The sequence below is a fragment of the Marmota marmota genome, unplaced genomic scaffold (assembly GCF_001458135.2).
Source record: "Marmota marmota marmota unplaced genomic scaffold, marMar, whole genome shotgun sequence".
In the NCBI taxonomy this organism is placed as follows: Eukaryota; Metazoa; Chordata; class Mammalia; order Rodentia; family Sciuridae; genus Marmota; species Marmota marmota.
In genome coordinates, this window is record NW_026000222.1 from 2,718,940 (window position 1) to 2,739,773 (window position 20,834).

Consider the following 20,834-nt stretch of genomic DNA (forward strand, 5'->3'; position numbering starts at 1 on the left):
AGCGGCACCCGCCCGGCAGTCCTGCAGGGAAACCACGTGGCTTGCGGGCCATGGTCACAACCTGGGCACCATCCTCAGGGAGGGCCCTGTCCATGGGCCACCCAGCCCAGCAGGGGACCAAGGCATGCCACACTGCCAAGTCCCATCTTCCTTCCTTGTCACCCAGAGTACCTCCCAGCCAGCAGCAAGGGCCCTAGGAAGGGAGACCTCGACAGTAGCCTCAACCATTGAGAAACAGCTCTCCTCAGAGCTTGCCAGGGCTCCTGCATCACTGCCAAGGGACTGTCACCAGGACCATCCACGCACTGACACTGACAGGGATCCAGGCCTGCTGGGTGCTGGTCTCTGCACTCTCCATGGATGACCCCAATTACTCCCACAGCCACCCCAGAGCTCAGGACAACTGACCCACAACATCCATGTGGGGCAGGAGTGATGGACACTGAGTCAGAGAGGGTTAGCGCCTTCCCAACATCACACAGCTGATCAGTAAGGAGTGGGATTTGAATCTAGGTCTAGCTGGCTCCTCAGGCCATGTCTGTCCTCTGCATCGGCACATACTGGACCTGGACAGGAATTTGGGCACATTTCCCAAGCTGTCCCACCCCCTACCCCCGTCTTCTCCTCTCCAACACCACCCTCCCATCAGGCCCGGCAGAAGGCTCAGCCCAAGGGTCCCTGCCTCTGCCCCACAGCTCCGTCTGGCCCAGTGACGCAACGCCCTGGCCCGCCTTGCAGTTCAACTGTGCTGAAGGTACCGTGGGCGGGCCATCTGCTTCCTCCAGCACCACCACCGGCCTTTGCCAGGTCACGGGGCAAATGTGCAGGGACCCCAGAGCAACAGTCACTTTATTTCTGGGCTTGGGACCTCTAACTGGCCCAGATTGCTCAATGTCTCGCGGGAAAGGGTCAGAGAGACCTCCGCAGGTGCCTGGGAGGAGCGGGCACATCCGGGCTGCAGCACCACTGTGATTTTTCTCCCAGAAGCTGGTCAAGGAAAGAGCCCGGGCCCTGCCTCGGGTGCTGCTCTGGGTTCAGTGCCCAGGCTTCCTTCCAGCCCCCTGGCCTTTGTTCAGAAAGGGTGAGGCGGGTGGCGGGGCTGCAACGTGCGGCCTGATGCACTGGGAGCTGGGCTCACTGCCTCAGGACGGCCGTGGGCCTGCGTCCTCCTGCCCACGGCCATCCTGACCCTCCACTGCATGCACTAGGGAGCCCAAGGGCCACCGTGCCCCGGGCTCAGCCCTCTTCCCCTCGCTGCCTCCACCCTGCAGGTGACCAGCCTCTCCAGAAGGGAGAGGAGGGAACACTCAGAGCTGCGGTCTCCTCTCTGAAGGACCAAAGGAGCAGAGACCCCAGCGATTCCTGCCCAGGCTGCGTGGCTTCACTTCTTCCTGGACGCTCTCTCCTTCCCAGTCGGGGCAGAAGCCATGCTGGGCACCAGCGCACCTGCTGCTCCCCCTCGGCCTCACTCCCCCTGGCCGCTCACCCAGCATGCTCCCCTGTGAGCCGGGTGCCAGGCCCCTTGTCGGGTCAGAGGCTGGCCTCCCACAGCAGGACACTGGAGGATCGCCAGCGCCATGTCCTTCGAGTACGCACCGTGTCCTGGTTACCAGGAGCTGCTCAATTACAGGACCACTTCAGCGATTCATGAGACCCTTCATCCAATGAAACAGCTGCAGTGGTCAAGGACAGCTGGATGATTCTTCATAAATCTGTGAATAACTCCTCAATTGCTTAATACAATAAAAACTATCATTTGGATTCATAATGCTGACCACTAATGAATGATAAATGGCTCCATGACACAAGGACAGAGGCCAAGCACTTGATTGACACTTGCCAGGGCCAGACCCTCTCCAGGCCCTTCCCACCTGGGAAGCCTTGGTTCCTCACAGTGACATTATCACCCCACACAGACGAGGAGACGGAGGGACAGAAGGCACAGGTGTGTTCTCAGGGACCCACAGCTCACGAGCTCTGCTGGGGACACGGCCTGGGCTGTCCCGTCACCCCACCTGCCATCATGGCCCACACTATGCAGCAGGGGCCGCCCACACCTTCCCACCCCAGGGGGTGCTGGCCAGTCCCCGCCCCCACGCCGAGGGCTGCCTGGCCCCGAGCTCACTCGTGCACGACGCGGCCAGCTGGAAGCATCAGGAAATTCGCGCCTGGGAGCGGCCTGGCCCACTGTGGCCCTGGATGGAGGAGGCAAGTGGCTATCTCGGCCCATGGCCGATGGGCTGGCACCTCACTCCCCAGGGTCCCCAGCAGGATCCTCTTCAGCAGCCACACAGCCTGTCCCCTCCCATATTCTCCTGAGGGCACCTCCCACCCTGACTGTCCCCACTGGGGTTCTGGGGTCCCTCTGACTCTGCTTCTTGGGGACTCAAACGAGAACAGCCCCACTGGTGACCTGCTGTCGCCAAGCACCGTCCTAACTGCCTGGAGGCACCACCTCGTCCTCACGACACGCCTTTGGGGGAACCGAGGCACCGAGGTGCAAGAACCCAGGCTCTTCACTGCCACGTGGGTGGAGCAGGACACTGGCCCAGGCATGCCACGCCCTCAGCCCGCTCTCACCGATAACCCGGGGAGCTAGGGCACTGGGGACGGGGACACACGGCCAGCTGTGCCCCAGGAATTATGGGCTGAGCGGGGAAAGGGAACTGACAACCCCCTGCAGGGCTCCGCCAAGGCTGCCCAGCGACCCGAGGCCTTGGCCCCGGGCACAGGTGCTTCCAAGGCAGAGGCCCCGCACGGCTCTGGCCCTCAGCCCTCTGGGGAAGAGGCTGCCTCTGCGGCAGGCGAGAGCCCCCGGCACACCCAAGGGTGCAGAGGAGACCTGGAGCGAGGACCGGCGCAGGCTTGGAAAGGACCCGGGAGGCCAGGGAGAGGCTGGGAGCCGCAGAGGAGAGGCCCCCTGGACCCTGGACGGACGGCCCAGGCACCACCTTCGAGGAAGCCCGGCTCTGTCCCAGCCACGGCCCCTCCACTCCCAGGACGCACGAGGCCCTCTGCTGCTGGGTCCTCCCCGCCAAACCCCAGCAGAGCAGAGCAGAGCAGAGCAGAGCAAGCCGAGGCCACGGTGTCTCCCAGCTCTGACCTGCAAAATCCAGGTTGGGTTCTTAGACCGTATGCTTGTGGGCAGTTTGTCACCCAAAAAGAGGTGACTGGAGCCATCCCCACCCCTGGCAGACCTGTCCACGCTGAAAGGCAGCCCAGAGGGAACAGGAAAGATGATGCTCACGTTGCCCCCGGACTCCTGAGATGCCCAGGTTGGGCTGGAGAAGCCGGACCCGGGGCCACACTGTCCCTGCACCCCCAGGCACAGCACAGCAGCAGATCAGGTGCATTGGAGAGTGACCTCAAGCACCGGGCCACCTGACAGTGTGCCATCCAAGGGAAACACGGAGCTCACCTGCACTCTACAGGCTGGGACATGTTGATCTCCTGCTTTTAGTAAAAGCAGTCAGGTCTCAGTGGGCAGCCCCTCAGCCCACTGAGACCTGGCCTCGCCCCTCAGCCCGCTGAGCTGTTACAACTCCAGCCATTGAGTATGGATCGTGCTTTAGGATGAACTTCTAAACACGTCTGATCAATTTGATGGCAAAACTTTCTCTTCTGCAAAGTCTGGCTGGCTGCCTGCGCTGCCTCTCCATGCACAGGGAGTTTCCTGTGCAAGCAGCAGGCTCCTGCCAACCCCTGCCCAAGGTCTTGCCAGGATTCCCAGGGCCTGCTGGTCCTGTGGATGGTCATCCCAGATCTGTCGCCTTCAGCCACCCGGGCATTGCAAGGGGAAACAGAAGTTCTGCACCCAGGTGGCCCCTGCAGGGGGGAACCAAGGAGCAGCCACAGAGGCTGGCGACCTGTATGCTCCCCTGGGGCCCAGCAGAGGGTTCACAGCTGGAACCCCAACACATTTCCCCAGCACCCCAGTTCTTGTCAAAGCATCCTACAAAGAAGAGCATGCCCAGCCCCTCCCTCCAAGACCGCTGTGTGGAGTCGAGGCATGGCCCCTGGGGAGCAAGGACCACACCAGCCATCCCCCCTGGGCCCTGAACCCACGACAGGCAGCTTGCTCAGCCTGCCCCATACCTAGCCCTGAACCCACAGGACAGTTTGCTGGGACCAAACTCCTGAGTCCGTGTGCAAGAAAGGACGTGACTCACTGAAAAGATGCCCAAGAAGGCTGGTGGTGGCCAGCTGCCGTCCTCCTGGGTTAGTGACCCTCAGCTCAGGGGTTGCAGCAAGGTCTTGCTATGGAGCCTCCCCCACTGGGCTGTCCTCCAGGACACAAGTGGTCAGGGCCAGCCAAGACCTGGGCCTCAGTTTCCTCATCTGTAAGCTGAGGACGATAGGCCCAGTCTGACGGGACCCATATGAGAGCAGAGAGAATCCACGTCCCCTGCAGCAGGACACCCCACCAGGGCCGGCCGGCACCTGGGCCCATCTCCAGGGGTGAGTTTGATGCCAGGTTGCTCAATGGGAATGACCAGAATCCATCTCCATGGTGGCCAGCCTGGGTCCTTCATGTCCCACCGTACCCCAGGGCCCAGCAGTGACCCATGGTGGCCGACCCAACAAGGAGAGCCCTCTGGCAAATCATTTCCTTCAAATCAAGGTCTAGTATTGTTTTAAGATTCCCCCTTTAAAGAGCCTAGAAACCTAGTGAAGACCATAAAATATTTGATAACAAAAGGAAAGGACACATCAGCTTTCTAAAAGAGCCTTTATTTGAATAGTAAGATCCATACACTTTTTAAATGGATACAAAAATAAATATTCACTCAGCACGTTCAGGACAGGGCTCCCAGTCCCTGAGCTGCAGGTCAGAGTCCCTGGTGACCTTACAACACCTAAGCAAACGGGTCCAATGGCCTTAAGACTACAATGCTCCCTGTGTTGCCCAAATGAAAAAGCCACCACCACGGGCACTTTCCAATGTCCCCATGTGTATTCACATGCCACCCACCAAAGGCCCTGTGGCTGCTGGGCCTTACCCCTGCATCCCCTCTGCACCAGTGGCAATGAGAGGCACCTGGTACTCCTGGCCCCTCGGATGCCAGAGGTCTCCAGGTGGGCTGTGCCCAGCTCCCAAGGACCGACAGGTCAGGCCATCTCTGAGGTCCTGGGCACACCTGCTGGGGAGCCAGGTGGGGTGTCAGGAGAGGGACGAGGTCAGCATGCAGTCAGCCCCTGCCTGTGCTGGCTCACTCCAGCAGGACGCAGGCCCTGGCGGGGTCCCCAATCTCCTGGACTCACCTTGGCCAGCGCAGGTGTAACACAGGGGACAGACGGGCAAGAGGAACCCCGATTCAACAAAACAGCAAAATTTTAGGAAACACATTCAAGTACTTTTTAATCAAGCAGATTTCAAAAGCAATTTCAAAGTGGTCTGGAAAGACATCAGATCTCAAAAGATGACAAGGCCGAGCCCCGGCCTCTACGCCAGCACTAAGGCTCCTGCGGCTGGCTTCTGAGCGGCCTCTCGATTCTGACCAACTTGGCATAGGAAATGCATCCTATTTGCTAGTAAGTAGGGTCCATTCTCCTAGCGCCAGCACAAGGTCATGCCGCACAGCTCTGCTGGAGAGGGGCGCTGGGGTGCAGACTGGGGCCACCTGGAGCCCAGGGCAGTGGGCAGCAGGGGTGGGGAGCGAACCCTGCCAGTCCAGCTCTGACCCTATCCCCATGCGGCCTTTAAACCATGGCTTACAGCTGCCCGCTGCAAAGAAAAAGACTTAAGAGCCGCTCACATGTGAAATCAGACACCTTTTCATTGTCAGATTTCAATTTTTTTTAAAGGTCAAGACCATTTAGAAAGAACAAAAGACAGAGGTACATGGGATGATTTAATTACAGAGACAAAAAATAAATCTAGTTGTCAGCTTCCTGGCAATAAATCCCTAAAGGACACATCTGAAACAGACCCACCTGTGCACCTGCACTCCCAGGTGCACCCCACCCCCTCTCACGGGCCACAGCGGCCCCCTCCCCAGAGGGAAGATGGCTCTAAATATCGTGAAATCTTACTAAAGAGCTCAGAAGTAAAATGCCACTGTGCGTGGAATCAGGCATCTGAAGTCACAACTCTGCATCCTAACGGGACAGAAAGAGCCTCCTCCTCGCCAGCTGACCCTCAGCTCAGGCATGTCACGCAGAACAGCGCGTGCGCAGGGCTGGTGAGTCTTTGCAGACATCCATTAACCCAAAACGCAAAAGAATCGTAGCAATTACTGAGTATTAAAGAAAAATGCAGAAAATTACATTTTTTAATCAAAGGCCACGTTACAGCAGCCACACCTTCCTGGGTTCCTGTCACTTGCGCCTTGGCCCAACTCTGGCCCAACGTGCACACCTCGGAGGCACCCACCCAGGTCCAGGACGCCGACGGCACCCGAGGGCCCACAGCCCTTGTCACAGTCCCCGGAGGCACCAGCGCAAACAGTGTGGGGGCCCAGGAGGATGCTGCTTAGACGGTGATCTGCTGGTTTTCTCGGAAAAAGGGTCTCTGGTGTGAGGCACAGACATCAGGAAACATCCGGAAGGCCTGGTCGGGCGGGGGCTCCTCGGGGGCCTGCAGCAGGGAGCCCGCACCGCAGCTCTTCCCCACCTCCTCCATCAGCTGCCGCACGTACAGCTGCTCGATCTAGAGGATCAGAGACGGGTGGGAAGAGCGGGGCCTGCACCTACCCCAGTCTGAACCCATCACTGCAGAACCCCACCTGAGCCCCACAGGCGTGGACCGAGCAGGTGGCGCTCAGCAGCCTGGTGCACGCTGTCCACGCTGGCCCGAGCCAGTGCCCAGCACTCCACTCCAGCTCCACCCCTTTGACCAGGCCGGATGAGACCTACAAAGTCCTGACCCGCCACTCAGACCACCAGGAAACCAACAGGTGCAATCTTTCTGAACAGGCTTTGGTTTTTACAAAACCAACCAAATAGGACAGAAAGAAACACACACTCCCAGACCTGAGAAGAGGCTCAGAGGTGGCAAGACTCCCCACACGGGCCTGCCTCTGCACCAGGAGGCCTGGGCACGAGGCCAGGGGTAACCCTCTTACCTGCACAAGAATGAGCTTGGAGCGCAGGGGAGCCATGTCTGGAAACTCCTCCCCGAAGCACAGCACCACCCTGCTCTCGGGGAGGCGGCTCTGGCTGCTGTAGAACTGCTGCAGCTCTGAGGGGGGAGGGGCTGGTGAGTCGGGGCCATACGCTCCTCCTGCCTGCCTCCCCACCCAAAGAGGGACCCAGAGTCTGGCCACTCCCGTGCTGATGGTCTCCAACACCTGGGCTCCAATGCCAGTGCAGAGAGAGCTCACTGCACACTGCGCCCTCCCTCCCTAGACACCGGGAGGGTCCCGTTCCTCCCTAGCCCTGTGGGGCCTAAGTGGACAACCTCCACCTGAGGACACCCAGGGGCTATGTAGTCCGCCTGGTGGCCCTCAGTCAGCCCAAAGGCCCTGAAGGCACAGGTGTCACCCAAGTGCTCAGCACACAATGCCAGCACATCTATAAACATGCACACGCCTCCCCAGGGACCTCGCCAGGACACAGGCGCTGAGCCTGGCCTGGTGGCTGCGCTGGGCTGGGGGACGGTCTGTGGGCAACCGCAAAATGGAGTGGAGTGTCCAAGAGGAAGGTGCTGACCCACCCCTGCTCTGCCCCGGGGATGCTGGGGCACAGACAGGTCCCAGATGCTTAGGGGAAGGCACACAGATGGTGCACCACCTGCCCGGTGACCCTCCCCTCTGCAGTGGGCCCATGAGAAGGAGGCAGGTCCCCCAGGTGGGGTGGCAGAGGGACTGCGGCACAGACCTCGGAAGAACTGGCTGGTGTCGAAGACCTGGACCACGGCCTCGCGCTCCAGCTTGTTGGGCCGGCCCTTGCTCACCACGGCGTTGCCGCTGCAGAACACGCGGCCCTGGCACAGCCGCCTGGCGAACACGCCCTGCCGGCTGCTGTGCAGCAGCACGCCTCGCTCCAGGTGCCCGAACAGCTTGCGCGTCACCTGCCTCTGCCGCTCGCTGGGGATGGTGTCAGCGGGCGGGAAGCACACCAGCTGCAGGCCCTCGGGGCAGGTGGTGGTGGTCTGGCCCACCAGCTTGCCGCCATAGTAGAAGCTGATCACCATCTGGGAGAAGGCTGTGAGGACAGGGCCATCAGGGCTGGTGTGCGAGACCTCCAACCTGGGAAGGTCCCACACCCCTCCACAAGTGACATTTTCATGAGCATAAGCGAATGTGTGGGACACCAAGGAGCAACAACCGCCACAGCAAGACCTCCCAGCATGGCCAGAGCGGCGCGTGGGGCGGGCGTGGGGTGGGGCATGGTATGGTGCCTGGTGCGGGCCTGCCCGCCGGCACCCGTCAGCTCCCGTCAGCTCCCGGGGCAGTGCCGTCTCTGGAGCTGCTGCCCAGGCCTGAGGCAGACATGAAGTCAGGACTCGGGGACGTCACCTGTGTCCCACAGGTCACAAACCCCGGGGGATCTCTGGACTCAGACTGAGAGCCCCCGCAGAACCCCTCACCAGGCCTGTCCTCAGGAGGACCTGGAACCTGAGGTGGCCGACTTCAGTGGGGCTCTGGAATCCGCAGCCTGAGGCGCGGAGCTGCTCTGGCCCCACTCATCTACCTGACGTTTGGAGAAACCAAGGCCCAGATGGGCTCGCCCAGCAGGTAGCGGCAGTACCAGCCCCTGTACCCCTCCAGCCTCCCCCTTTGCCACCGACAGCTCAGCACGCTCTACCCCCTTCACCCTGGAACAATTTCTGAACATTGCTCCAAATGAAAGAGTGCCAAAGCAACTGTCACCATGGTGGCACTTTGCCCTGTCATCTCCGGGGCCTCATCTCAGGGTCAGAGCCTCAGCTGTGTGAATGGGCAGCTGCACTAGGATCAGCAGCGTGCCCTAAGGCACCCAGACGGGATGGCTCTGTCAAACAGGAGGCCCACAGGGACCCACGGAGGAGCCAGCTAAGGCACCGCCCACCACCGGGCACCCCCAGGGCCTGGGCTCCCCTCAGCCAGTCTCTCCGTCGCCAGTGTCCTTCCCAGTCCCACAGGTGGGAACAGGGCACCCCTCAGCTGAGCTGCAGAGAGGAGCCCCTTCGCGCGCGGCCAGCTGTGTGTCGTCCCCCTGCTGGGAGCCAGCAGCCTCGCCCCTCATTCAGAGGCTACAACTCTGACCCTGCTGTCCAGAGGCACGGGTCGGCAGCCCCCCAGACCACGGCCCAGCGCCAGGCAGGACACAGCTCAGCCTGGTGAGCTGGGACCTCGTGAGCATAGCACTGCCCAGCGTAAGAGGCCTCGAGCCAGGCCAGCCAGACGCTGCGTGAGCCTGAGGCCAGCGTCCCTCTGTGAAGCTGGGTCAGAAGCCCCCGTGCCCATGGGCAGCACAGGCACAAGCTCAGCGCCCAGCGGTGCCACTTCCTGGCAATTCCAGCTGAGCACCCGCCTCTGCCACCAGAAAGGCCTGGGCACACTCCTCTCAGCCCCCAGCCTGGTGCTCTGGGCCCCCTGAAGGCCAGGCTTTGGCTTCCCACAGAGCTGTCCTCTGCTGCCCAGGAGACGCAGTCTGCTGAGCCTCAGTTCCCAGGGCCGCTGGCAGCAGCGCAGCCAGAGACCTCCAGGTACCGGACAGAGAGGGGGCCGCCAGGGACAGGACAGCTGGGCATACCCCTCATCTACCGGGGGCTGCAGCCTGGGCCCTGAGCCTAGGAGATGGGAAATAACTGCGCCCACCCAGCGGGGGTGGGGGAAGGAAGGCAGGAGACCGGAGCCTCTGGCTGACCCCACTGCCTGGCAGTGGTCAGTGAACACGCCACCAGGGTCACTGTGGTCACCGAGGGCATCACCGTAACGGTTTCTCCTCTCGCTATGAACATGAGCGTGGGGAAAGGCGGCAGCGGCGGCAACACCGCCACCAGGCAGTCTCCACCAGAGTCCCAGAAACAGAGCGGCAGGCGGCACCACAGCACCACGGGGCAGAGTCCCAGGCCCGTCTCACAGACCAGCCCCAGCCCCCAGGGTCACAAAGCCTGTGTCCCAGCAGTGCCCATGCCCCGCCCCCAGAACACCCCCTACCTGAGTGGTGCGCTTCATAGGCGGCGTACCCGGGCACCAGCGGCAAGCCTGCAGGACACAGGGGCGTCAGGTGGGAGGCCACGTGCAGCAGCCCAGGGGCCCTGCCCAGGCTCCTGCGGCACGTGGTTCCCCTCCAGAGCAGGAGTCCCTGCCTCCAAAGTGCAGAACCAGACCTCGGCCAAGCCAGAGCGCGGGGACTTCCTCCGCCCACATCAGTGCCCTGCGGGGCCACGTTGCCTTCCCACCTGGGGGGGCTGGGCCCGGCGAGTCACTGGACTGCGTGCCACCCCCCAGCACCTCTCAAAGGTGTCCCTGCCACACAGGGGTCTTTCCCAGCCCCAGGCAACACTGCCAGCCACAGCCTGGGGACCTCCAGGCCTGCCAAGCCACCACCCCCTTCTGGTCTGCTGCTGGTCACGGCAGGGAAGAGGAAGGAGGAAGGCAAGGTGCTCGGGGCGAGACGCCAAAGCCCAGGGGCAGCCGGGCAGCACCCGGCACTTCCGCATGTCGCCAGAGCCAGCGGGGGCGAGAGGCCTCCTGACCCCCCGGGAGACCAGGGCAGGTCCTGCCATCTCATTGTACATCCAGGCTCCCACTGGGGGCTCCCCGAGTGGCCCTCCCCTGCCGTCCTGGCTGTCTTCAGTTCTGCAGGGACCCTTCCTGTCCCCCGGAGCAGCACAGCCAGGAGAGCCCAGGAGGGGCCGGGTGGGCCGAGAGCCTGGTCCTCCCTCCAGCATCAGAACATTCCCAGACCCCCTCCTGCTGCCTCCTGGAAGCGTGGAAGACAGCAGCCATGGACATGGGACATGGGATGGGAAGGCTAGGAGGCTGAGGGCACGGCTGGGCTCTGCCCTGGTGGCTGGAGCCAAGCAATGCTCTCCACCTCTCAGCTCAGCCATCATGATGGGTCACAGCGGTACCAAGTGCCCAGCTCCTTGCCCAGCTGGTGTGAGGCTGACCACAAGAACACGGTCACTCGGGTGGCCAGCGGTGCCCGCTCCGTCCTCACCTGTGCTGGGCTGCTGCACCCACCAGTCCGGGAGGAGCTGGCTCCGGCAGGCCTCCGGCGGGGAGGGGCTCCGCTTGATCATCCCCAGGTAATCGTCCACGGGAGGCTGCGGTCAGGTGAGAGGGGACAGCGGCTCACTCACTGAGCCTCCAGCATGGGGCTCCACTGCTCTGAAATGAACAGCTCAAGCACCACAAAAGCCTCGCTGTCACCTTTACCTCGTGAGCTAAAAGTTAACCTTACTTTGCAGCTGGAAAGACCTGGCCTGTGACCCACCAAGCTGGCAGCTAAACCAGGGGCCAAGTCCCAGCCTCCCTGGGCAGGTGACTGTGACACCCCAGATGCACGCCAAGGAATGGTGACCCTGAGCAATCCTGCCCAGAACCCCACTCCATGGATCTCCTGAAGGCCCTGGAGAGTCCCATCACGGGTCATCACGGAACCCACATTCGTAAGACTCTGGCACGGCAACCTGCCACCTCCCTCCCTCAGACGAGCCGCAGAGAAGCCTGCACTGAAAACAGGACAGTGCTGAAGGACACAGCTGAGAAGTCCCTCAGTCCACTGCCACAGACCACCCAGAAAGGTAACGGTGACGGCTACCACCCGCAGAGGAGCCGGCAGCCCCAGGCCGTCACACACTGTCATTTCATCCCCTGGGGACGCTGCGCCTGCTGGCATAAGGACTCCTCCCACACCCACACCACTGTGGCAGGGCACGTGGACCACTAGTTATTATCCCAGGTCCGCCTCGTCACAGCCACAGACAGCCAAGAGGCCAAAGGTGGGAGAGAAGGGCCCGGACAGCCAGCCGCCCTCAGGAGACCCGAGCTCTTCCCCGTGGGCTTGCTACGATCCTAACGGGCTCGGCTGTCTGCCTCTCCAGGACATTAAGGAGCGAAACACGCAGGTTGAGACCTCAGCTGTCCGTGAGCGGAACAGAGCGGCTGGCACAGCAGCCCACTCCCGCAGGAAGGCCTGCCTGCTGTCCCCGCAGCCTGCCCAAGAGGGGGACGAGAACAGACGGCTGTTAGGACGGTCCAAACACGGACAGGTCAGGGCCCCAGAAAACTCCACCCTCACAGAGTAGGCAGCCCAGGCCCAGCTCAGGAGCGAGGGGACAGGACGCGAGGGGCTGGCCAGTGCAAGAAGGCCGCCGCAGCAGGGCCAGTGAGCCTGCTTCGCCTCCACGGGTGGAGCTGCTGCTGAGGACCAGCCCGAGCCCCTGGCCTACGGGGGGAGACGGACGCGTTCCCCTGCCTGCCAGGCTGCAGGCCGCCCCTGCGCCCAGGGCCTCCACCTACCTCCTTGATCACCTCCTCCATCTCCAAGCGGCCACACTCCAGGTCCACAGCGTCGTTCACACAGCCGGGAGCTGCCACGCCCAGCTTGCCTGCGGGACACCAGACACCAGACCCCGTGAGGCGCCAGGCGGCAGTGCCACCCTCTCATCGTCACTTTTCCAGTGGAGCCTAAGGAAGTCAGACCCACGGTCCCCGCTGGCTTCAAGGTCTGGGAAAGGTGCAGGCTCAGCATGTCCACAGGGAGAAGCTGGCAGTGGGGTCATGGACGGACATGGCCCTTTGCCCTCCTCCTTCCACTGCTGGATCCAAAATGAGCCCCAGACACACTACACCAGGGCTGGACCTCCCGGCCGCGGGCTTCACTGACCAGCTGGGGCATGTGGAAAGACTCGATTTCCTGGCAAAACGTGCAGGTGGCAGGAAATCTCCTCAGGCCTTTCCCCCCATAGGCCACCGCACACGCCCACCCCAAGACCCAGCGGCACCGCTGCACCAGCCTCACTCCTCGAGAGCCTGCAGTGCCCAGCATTTCCAGCGAGTGCCAGAGACCAGCCTTCACCTGTGCCATCGCAGCGACTCAGCTCTCCTGAGCTCCCCAGTTCTCCTCCAACATCCACACTTGCAAGCAACCCACCCGCCACCCCAACCCCGTGCTGAGAACAGGCCAGGCACCTGCCTGCTCATGCGTGGCCTGGGGAGAGGCAAGAGAAACTTCCCTCTTGCTTCGAATCCCATGAGATTCTACAGTGATGAAAGATTATCCAAAACAGGGAAATAAGGCAGAACCAAGACCAGGTGGCCCTTCAAGTCCCCAGCCCCAGCTATCCCTGGGGGGTCCTCAGATGCTCCAGGGAGGCCACGGCATTGGACCTGCCACCCTCAGGGATCAGAGCTGGGCTCAGGAGCCTGGTGCTCAGCTGCAGGAGATCAGGCACAGGGGACCTGAAGGAAAGATGACCAGGCCGCAGAGTCCGACTCTCAGGCCTCCACCCAGGCTCGGCTCCCCAGCCACCTCTGAGCCAGCACCCAGAACAAACCGAGCTCCAGCTCCAGTGACATCCCAACGCAGCGCCCTCCCTCCTTAATGAGTTAAGACAGAGTTTCTATCAAGTCACGATTTCAACTCTTTCTTGAAATCATTCCACAATGGGATAAAACTGATGCTCTCCAGGGCTCCAGGCATTACCGGGCTGCCAAAAAACTTTGAAGGACATCGCGACTAGAGTGCTACCTGGAGTGGCCAAGAAAAATCGATGTGGTAAAAGAAGGCTTTCGACCCGTGATGGTGACTGGATGGACCCACGGGCCACAGCGCTGCTGCGGAGGCCCTGCAGGCTGGGGAGCGGCTGGGGAGCAGCCCACAGAGCTCAGGAGGAGGCGCAGGGACTGGGGCAGTGTCCTCGCTGCGCTTTAGCCCTTAGAAAATGCTCTTGGGATTCTGTAGCTGGAAGAGACCTCAGGCATCATTCCGTCCCTGAGTTCCCAAACTGCAGCCTCTTGCCAGTGAGGAAGCCAGCAGGCCACACTCTGAAACTTCCAGAACCTTCCTCCCAACCCTCACGACCCATCCCTTCCTGTCCACCAGATCTGCCCCTTTCCCTTCCTCAAGTTGCTAGAAAATAAAAGGAGCCCCCCATAGGGACCACTGCAGGGCCAGGTTCCGCCAGGGGCTCCCGGGCCATGGTCAAGGCCACAAGCCCATCTCCTCTGCCACCCCACCCCAACGCTGCTCCTCCGCTGGAAGCTGCCACTTGACAGCAAGGACACATGACGTCAGCAGGGAGTTCAGCATCTGCTGGTACAAAGGAGGGAACTACTTCATTTAACTAAAACCATGCGCCCAGCCCCCTGGGCAGGGACTGGACCCAAGCCCCAGGCCCTGCTGCGGACGGGCACCAGATAGGCAGGGCCGAGGCTGGGGACCCACAGCTGACAGTTACATTTCTGCTCTTCCTCTGGGACGATCCGGTAGACTTTGTACGGCTCAGAAATGTCCAGCTGGGAGCGGTCTGTCACTTCCTCAAAATCTGGGCTCTTGTTCAAAGCACAGCGTAACCTTGTCTTCCAAGTGGCTGGTTCAGCTTTGTCCCCTTCCTTAAACTTCCCTTTAAAAACCGCCCAGGCCTGAAGAAAGAAACAGAGACACGTTGAACACAGGGGGGTCCACCGACCGCGACCTCCCTCACCACGCGGGGGACCAGAACGCCCCCAAGGAGTTCTTGCCGGATCAGTGCTCACCCAGGAACTACAGCAGCCACTCACTCACTCGCCCGGATGGGAAGAGACCCAGGCGGCGGATCCCCTGGATCGCCAGGCTGAGCCAAAACTCGAACCCGGGTGCAGGCTCATCACGCACACCCGGGACAAGCCTTTGGCAAAGTCCCTTCCCTGGACTAAAGGGCCTGGCCAGGGGCTCAAAGAGGAAGTTGCACATGGTTTCATGAGAATGTTAAAAACAAAGACTTTTTTTGTATTTTCAAATGAACCCCTATCTAAAACTTAGCAGAAAAGGGAACATTTGCAAAGTCTAAATGTGGCCACCACTGCCCTGTTCCTTTTAATAGAAATTTTGTTTTGCATTTTTACACGATTCTGCGCCACCCCCCACTGTTGAAATGCAATGAGATGTTTTCCTCCTGTCGACTGGTTGCCTTTTCTCTCTCTCTCATTCCTGTTTTCTGACCTCTCCAAACTCAGGATCTAAACCAGGATCAGAAACTCAAAGCTGGATACTGCAACTCAAAGCACAGAGTGGGGCGGCATTTAAAAAATAAGACCCGCCCAGCGCAGTGGCGCATGCTGTGACCCCAGAGTCACAGGAGGCCGAGGCCCGGTCCCAGAGTTATAAAGGAAAAGAGCCAGGCTGCAGCGTAGTGGTGGAGCCTCCCGGGGTGCAATCCCCAGCTCGGCAAAAATGACAAACACAGCCTGTGAATGAGCGTAGGTCCCCATTCCGAGTGAGAAGACAGACCACTGGTAAGAGGGAGCCACTGCACTGAGGTGACCTCGGGCTCTAACAAAGTCGGTGTGCTCTGACCTTAAACAAGAAACATGGGAGAAGCCGTCCCTCCCATTTGGGAAAATGCAATTCCAAGAGGAAAGTCACCTCCCCAGGGTACCCCAGTCTAAGACTGGGTGACAGATCTACTGACTTGGACACAAGGCTCTCCCTGGATGTCTGGGAAACGCAGGTTCCTCGGCCCTGCCACTCAAGAGTCACCTGCAGCACGTGCCAGTTAGGTCTGGGCTCTGCATCCTCAGCCACCACCCAGGTGGAGGGCACACTTCCAGAGTCCCAGGGAGCCCATGAGTCACAGCTCCTTCAAAAGAGCCCAGCCCTCTCGAAAGAGAAGAGGGTTTACAATCCAAGGTCAATGCTGGACTCTGTTAATGCCAAAAGAAACTGGAAGAACATTCCTGCAACTGAGCACAAGTGGCTGCTTCCTCTCTGGCAGACACACACTCCCCTTCGAAATCGTTGCAAAAGTCAGCAGCCTCGGCTCCCGCCTTCCCTCACCGCCCTGCTGACCACGCATTGACTCCTGAGGTTGCTCCAAGACATGGAAGGGCAGACCAGGTGCTAGCTGCACGGCTAGTTTAGCTCTTGACATCAGGGTGTGCCTGCCTGGCACCACGGGCGTTGGTCATGCTCTGGGGGCCGCCCGAGCACTGCCGGACACAGTAGCACCCCTCCCCTGTCAGCAGGCATGGCCAAATGTCCCTTGGGGACTGGCCCCCGCTCTGAGAACCACCAGTCAACCCACATTCCAGCTGGCCTTGGATGAGACACGTGGACTCCCTGGTGATGGGCAGCCACCGGCAGGCACTGGAGCACAGCACCCCCAGGCAGTGTCTTGCTCAGTCCCCATCTGAGCTCGCCCTGTGACCAAGGCCAGGGTATGCCATCCATCAACACAGGCCCATGGTCAGCCCACGGTCAGGAAGTGTCCTGGGATGCAGCCAGCCCTGGGCCTGTCCCACAGCAGGCAGCTGGCCTCTTGGGACCCCTCTGGCCAGTTCTAACTTTGCTGGGCACTCTCAAGACCTCCCAGAGCTAAGGCCAGGCAAAAGGCTAAGGCCAGGCCCAAGCCCAGGAGCCCTCAGCCTGCCCCCATGGTACACGGCTGTGACTCTGGCACCAGTGTGAAGTCCTCCTCTTCTGCCACTACTGCCTCCTGGTCTTAGCAACAAACTCCTGTATTTCCCTTGAAGGCCTCCAAAATCTGAAGCACCCGCAGCATGGTGCGTGGTCACTGATGAGGCGGTGACAACACCTGCTCCTTGTCACCTGCTCCGCGGGAGCCCTGTGGGCCACGCCCTCACCTGACTAGACGGTTATGAAAATGAAAGCACCTTTTAAAAATAAACTGACTTGAGGATCCTGGTGTACGTGGGGTTGGCACAGCACCTGCTGAATGTCTGACGGCCCACCTGAGGCCCCACTGAGGCGGGCACAGGAAGCCAGTGTCAGCTGCTGCCCTCGGGCAAGGTGAGTCCAGTCCTCCGTGACTTCTCACAGTCCTCTCACCGAGCCAGGAAACAAACAAACATTTTTTCCTTAACTCCTAAGTTTTGGGAAGGTTTTCTTGAAATGAGAGAAACAGGTTCTCTACTGAACAAAAAAGCCCATGACAGCTCTGCATAGCGGGTCTCTCTGCTGACCTCTCCCATCAGTAAGCTCCCTGTGGTCGCTGCTGCAGGAGACTGGCTCCCAGGGGACACTGGACAGCAAGCACCTCCACAAAGCCCAGCTCGTCGAAGCACCAGATGGGGCTCTGGGCTCTGAGTGTCCCCTCCCACAGCCTCCGTGCTCGGGTGGGCACCCGTGTCCCAGCCGGCCTCATTCCTGCTGAGATTGTAGACTCATTTCAGATTGCCACATCAAGCAACTGCGTAACCAACGGAAACCCTGGGAATCTTGCACACTCTTAACGCTGTTGAAACGGCCGTGGAGAACATTGCATAAGTATAAATCTGGGCTTTATTCATCACTCATGGGGCACAGGCGGTAGAGGGAGCAGGCTGAGGAGAAGCCTGCATCCCGTCAGCAAGCCCAGGCACCCTGCTCTGCAGCCTCTGCTGCGCTTCACCCCACCACTCTGCAAGCNCAGGGGTGTGTGTGTGTCGGGGGGGGGGTTCCAAGACTCCACCATGCAGGAGCTGTGAGACTGCCAAGCCACTCTCAGTGAAGCTGCAGAACGAGGGTGGACAGGACAGCAGCCTCACACGTGGGCCAGGCCGGAGCAGAAGGGCTCTCCATGGACGCCAGCCGGCGTGCTACCCGGTGGCAGTGCTAGAGGGCATGGGACTGCTCATGCTCCAGGGAGAGACTGCGTCCAGACATCTGCTGCAAGTTCAGGACACCTCTCACATCCAGCCCGAAGTCAGGACGGATGGCATCTCCCCCTTCTAGCTGGCCCTACAGCACCAAGCAGAAGACCAAGACTGAAACCTCCCCCGTCCACCACGCCATCCTGGTGGCAGCACAGGGGAAAATACCTTGGTGGGAGAGGAGAGAGGGACAGAAAGCACCCATGCCCTCATGGGAAAAGTGCCAGTGACACCACTGACCCCAGGTGACTTAACAGGTGCGAAGTCACCTGACGTACATGCCCCAACCAACGTCTGTTGTTAAAGCCCTGGATCAGATTCCTAGCAAATCAGAAAGGCATCCCTGGACATCTCCACAGTGACAGGGAAGACGCTCCCCGCTCCCTGCTCGGGGTTTTTACCTTGAAGATGGAGGCGTCCACCTCCTGGTTATAATCCTGCTTGCCGGCATGCTTCCATGGGATGCGGAACATGTTCTTCTCGTCATTTTCCCAAATCAGTCCTGGATACATGCTGCTGTCGATCTGCTCGATCAGCCACTGTCGCAGTCGCCGGCCACCATTCCTGTCACACATCCTTGGAAAGAAAAAAAATAAAACATCTTATATCTAATGTCACTTCACTAGTCAGAGCAACCGCAACAAGAGGTTCAGGACAAAGGTGCCACCTGCCAGGAGAAGACAATGCAGGCCCCAGTGGAATCCAGAGGAAAACTAAAAGCCCCGAGGCGGCAGCTGGCCGATGTGCGCCCACCTGCACCTCTCCCGACCTCAGACAAATGCCGCCACAGGGAACAGGAGCACTTCAGCCCCCAGCTGGGAAGTCCACTTGCCCAGGTGCAGCACCCTCCATGAGCCCCCATCACTCTAAGACCCAGCCACTGTCTGATGCCCAGGGGACAGGTGTCCCCCAGAGGACAGCCCAGCACTCCTGCTGCCGGGAAAGGAGGAAACCCTCCAGGCTCAGCCCTCCAGGGTCCTTTGCCTCACCTGAGTTTGAGATAAGGCAGAGCTGGGGTCCGATTCCCCCTGAGTGACCAACGCATCACTTAACCTGGAGTCTTGGGGGTAGGGGTTCTTGGCACTGCCGTGACACATATGAAGCCCCTGGGGCAGGGCCCCCCTCAGAGAACCTCTCAATAACAGATGGGCTACCTTCCTCCCCCAGGTGCCTCACCTAAAGGCACTGTGACCTGGGGAGCTAATTGCAGGACACCAGAGGCATCCTGAGACACTCCTGCCAGAGTTATGAGATGGCTTCCCCAGCGGGACAAGAAAGAGAACACCATGCCCGCAGCAACTCATGCAACATTTACCAGAAAGGTGCTGGAAATCCCCTAGGCAGCTGGACAGGCGCCCACCCCCCCAAAAAAAAAACAGCATTTCTATTCTTCCGATTAAAATGTGACCTCTGTGGGCAACAAGTTTGAAGCAATCAGCAGTGAAAAGACATAACATCCCCAGGAACACGGTCATACCCAGAACTGTGCTGGTCCATAAAGCAAAACCAAGGCCAACCACCTTTGCAAGAAGTATGCATTTTGGAAACCCCAGCACCCTGCAGGTGGCTCTGGGGCAGGAAGAGAGGGCAGGTCCCAGGGGGAGGGAGGTGAGATCTCTCAAATGCCAATTTTAGCTTTTCCATCCAATAACCCCAGCCACCCACTTGTGGGGAGAAGATATGAATCAGAAACTGGACTCTGATTTGGAAACCTGACCTAGAAAGCTCTGCTCCAATCACCTGCATCTCCATGAGACCCCTTCACCTGAAAAGTGAGGGACTGACCCCAGGCACAGTGGCAGAATCCTAAGGCCACTGTGCTGATAAATAAGAAGGAGTACCTAGGGTACCTAGGGAGAGAAATGAAACCCACCCTGAAAACCAAGTAGGCTGCTCATTCTGGGAGCAGGGAAGAGCCCCCCAGCTGGAGGAATGGACTGTGTGGAGGAACATGGGGGTCAGGACATAAGGGAGGAGTCGGCTCTGAGAATATGTCAACTAAAGGAGACATTTCCGCTTGCACCCTCTGAGTAGCCTGAAATCGGGAAGCAAATTCTGTTGGTATGGGCCTTTTTCTAGAAAGAGGGTCAACACTTTTTCATCAAGATTTCTAAGGGATGCCCCCCCCCCCCCCAACAAAGAAAAAGTGTTAGAGGACAACTGTCCAGGTGATTGTAGAAAACAAGAGAGAAGTGGTATTGAGAGGAAAAGTGAATCACAGATTAGGAAAGCTGGGAAATACTTCAGAAACCATCCAATCCAGCCCCCTCTTCACTCAGGAGGAAAGAGAGGCTGAGAGGGAAGCAGTCACCCCAGCACCCAGCAGACAGGCGCCCAGCAGAAGGCCAGAACTGGCCTCAGCCCCCAAAGCGGCTCTGCTCACTCTGCGGAGAAAAGCCAGTCAAACTAGACACCCCCGCAGGCGGACAGTCCCTTCTGGAAAATCAGGCGATTTCCCTGCAATCGCCTGAGACTCTGGCGGCATTAAGGACCTAGGAGGCTATTGCAATTGCCACCGGAATGATTTCGTGAACACTAGCAAGTTAATTCCACCAAACACCCAGGCAGGAAAAATAATAAGCCAGTCACATGCTTATAACTTCCTCCTCCCAGCGGCGAGGTAACAATTCCCCACGGCAGGTCCCACCGGGAGCCACCCCGCATCCCTGCGCAGCGCGCTGGGCCAGGCTTCCAGGCCCACCCGCTGGACGCCGGGGCAGGACCAGGTCCCCTCTAGGGACCCCAGGCGCCACTCTGGCCGCCGAATACCCTCGTCCGGGAGACGAAACCGCACCAGGCCACTTCTCTCTCTGGCCCTAAGCTTTCTCAAGTGACCACTCAATCACTCCCGACCTTGTCACGAAGGAACCTGCCGTGCCCCAGACGACAAAAGTGGGACCCATTTTACTAGCTCTTACCTTTGATTTAAAAAAAAAAAAAAAGTAGGGGCCAGAGGTTCAGAGGTTTGGGGACAACTTAGAACTCGCCTGCCAAGCCCGTCCTGCGCCCTGGGGCTCATCCGCACGGTAACGTCCGTGCGACGGGGACGCGGACGCGGGCGGCGGGCACCGCGCGCACGGAGCCCGCACTCCACGCAGCCCGCCC

At 59.9% G+C, this 20,834-nt stretch overlaps 1 protein-coding gene across 1 annotated transcript; it reads right to left on the reverse strand.

Annotated features, from left to right (window-relative positions):
- Positions 1 to 4,715: 4,715 nt before the first annotated feature.
- Positions 4,716 to 20,604, reverse strand: Irf8 (interferon regulatory factor 8). Its single transcript, XM_015495992.2, has 9 exons — positions 20,599 to 20,604; positions 18,131 to 18,305; positions 14,339 to 14,522; positions 12,399 to 12,487; positions 11,095 to 11,200; positions 10,086 to 10,133; positions 7,819 to 8,145; positions 7,065 to 7,180; positions 4,716 to 6,649 (listed from the first exon to the last, which is right to left on the reverse strand). The coding sequence occupies exons 2-9, from the start codon at positions 18,302 to 18,304 to the stop codon at positions 6,473 to 6,475; spliced, it is 1,221 nt and encodes a 406-aa protein (XP_015351478.1). The 5' UTR covers position 18,305; positions 20,599 to 20,604; the 3' UTR covers positions 4,716 to 6,472.
- Between the last annotated feature and the right edge of the window lie 230 nt (positions 20,605 to 20,834).

Coding starts and splice junctions, on each gene's coding strand:
- Irf8 (XM_015495992.2), bottom strand. CDS start 18,304: ATGTGTGACAGGAATGGTGGCCGGCGACTGCGACAGTGGCTGATCGAG. Junction 14,523..18,130: donor TGGACGCCTCCATCTTCAAG/GTAAAAACCCCG, acceptor TTCTTTCTTCAG/GCCTGGGCGGTTTTTAAAGG. Junction 7,181..7,818: donor CACCAGCCAGTTCTTCCGAG/GTCTGTGCCGCA, acceptor CTCCCCCCTCAG/AGCTGCAGCAGTTCTACAGC.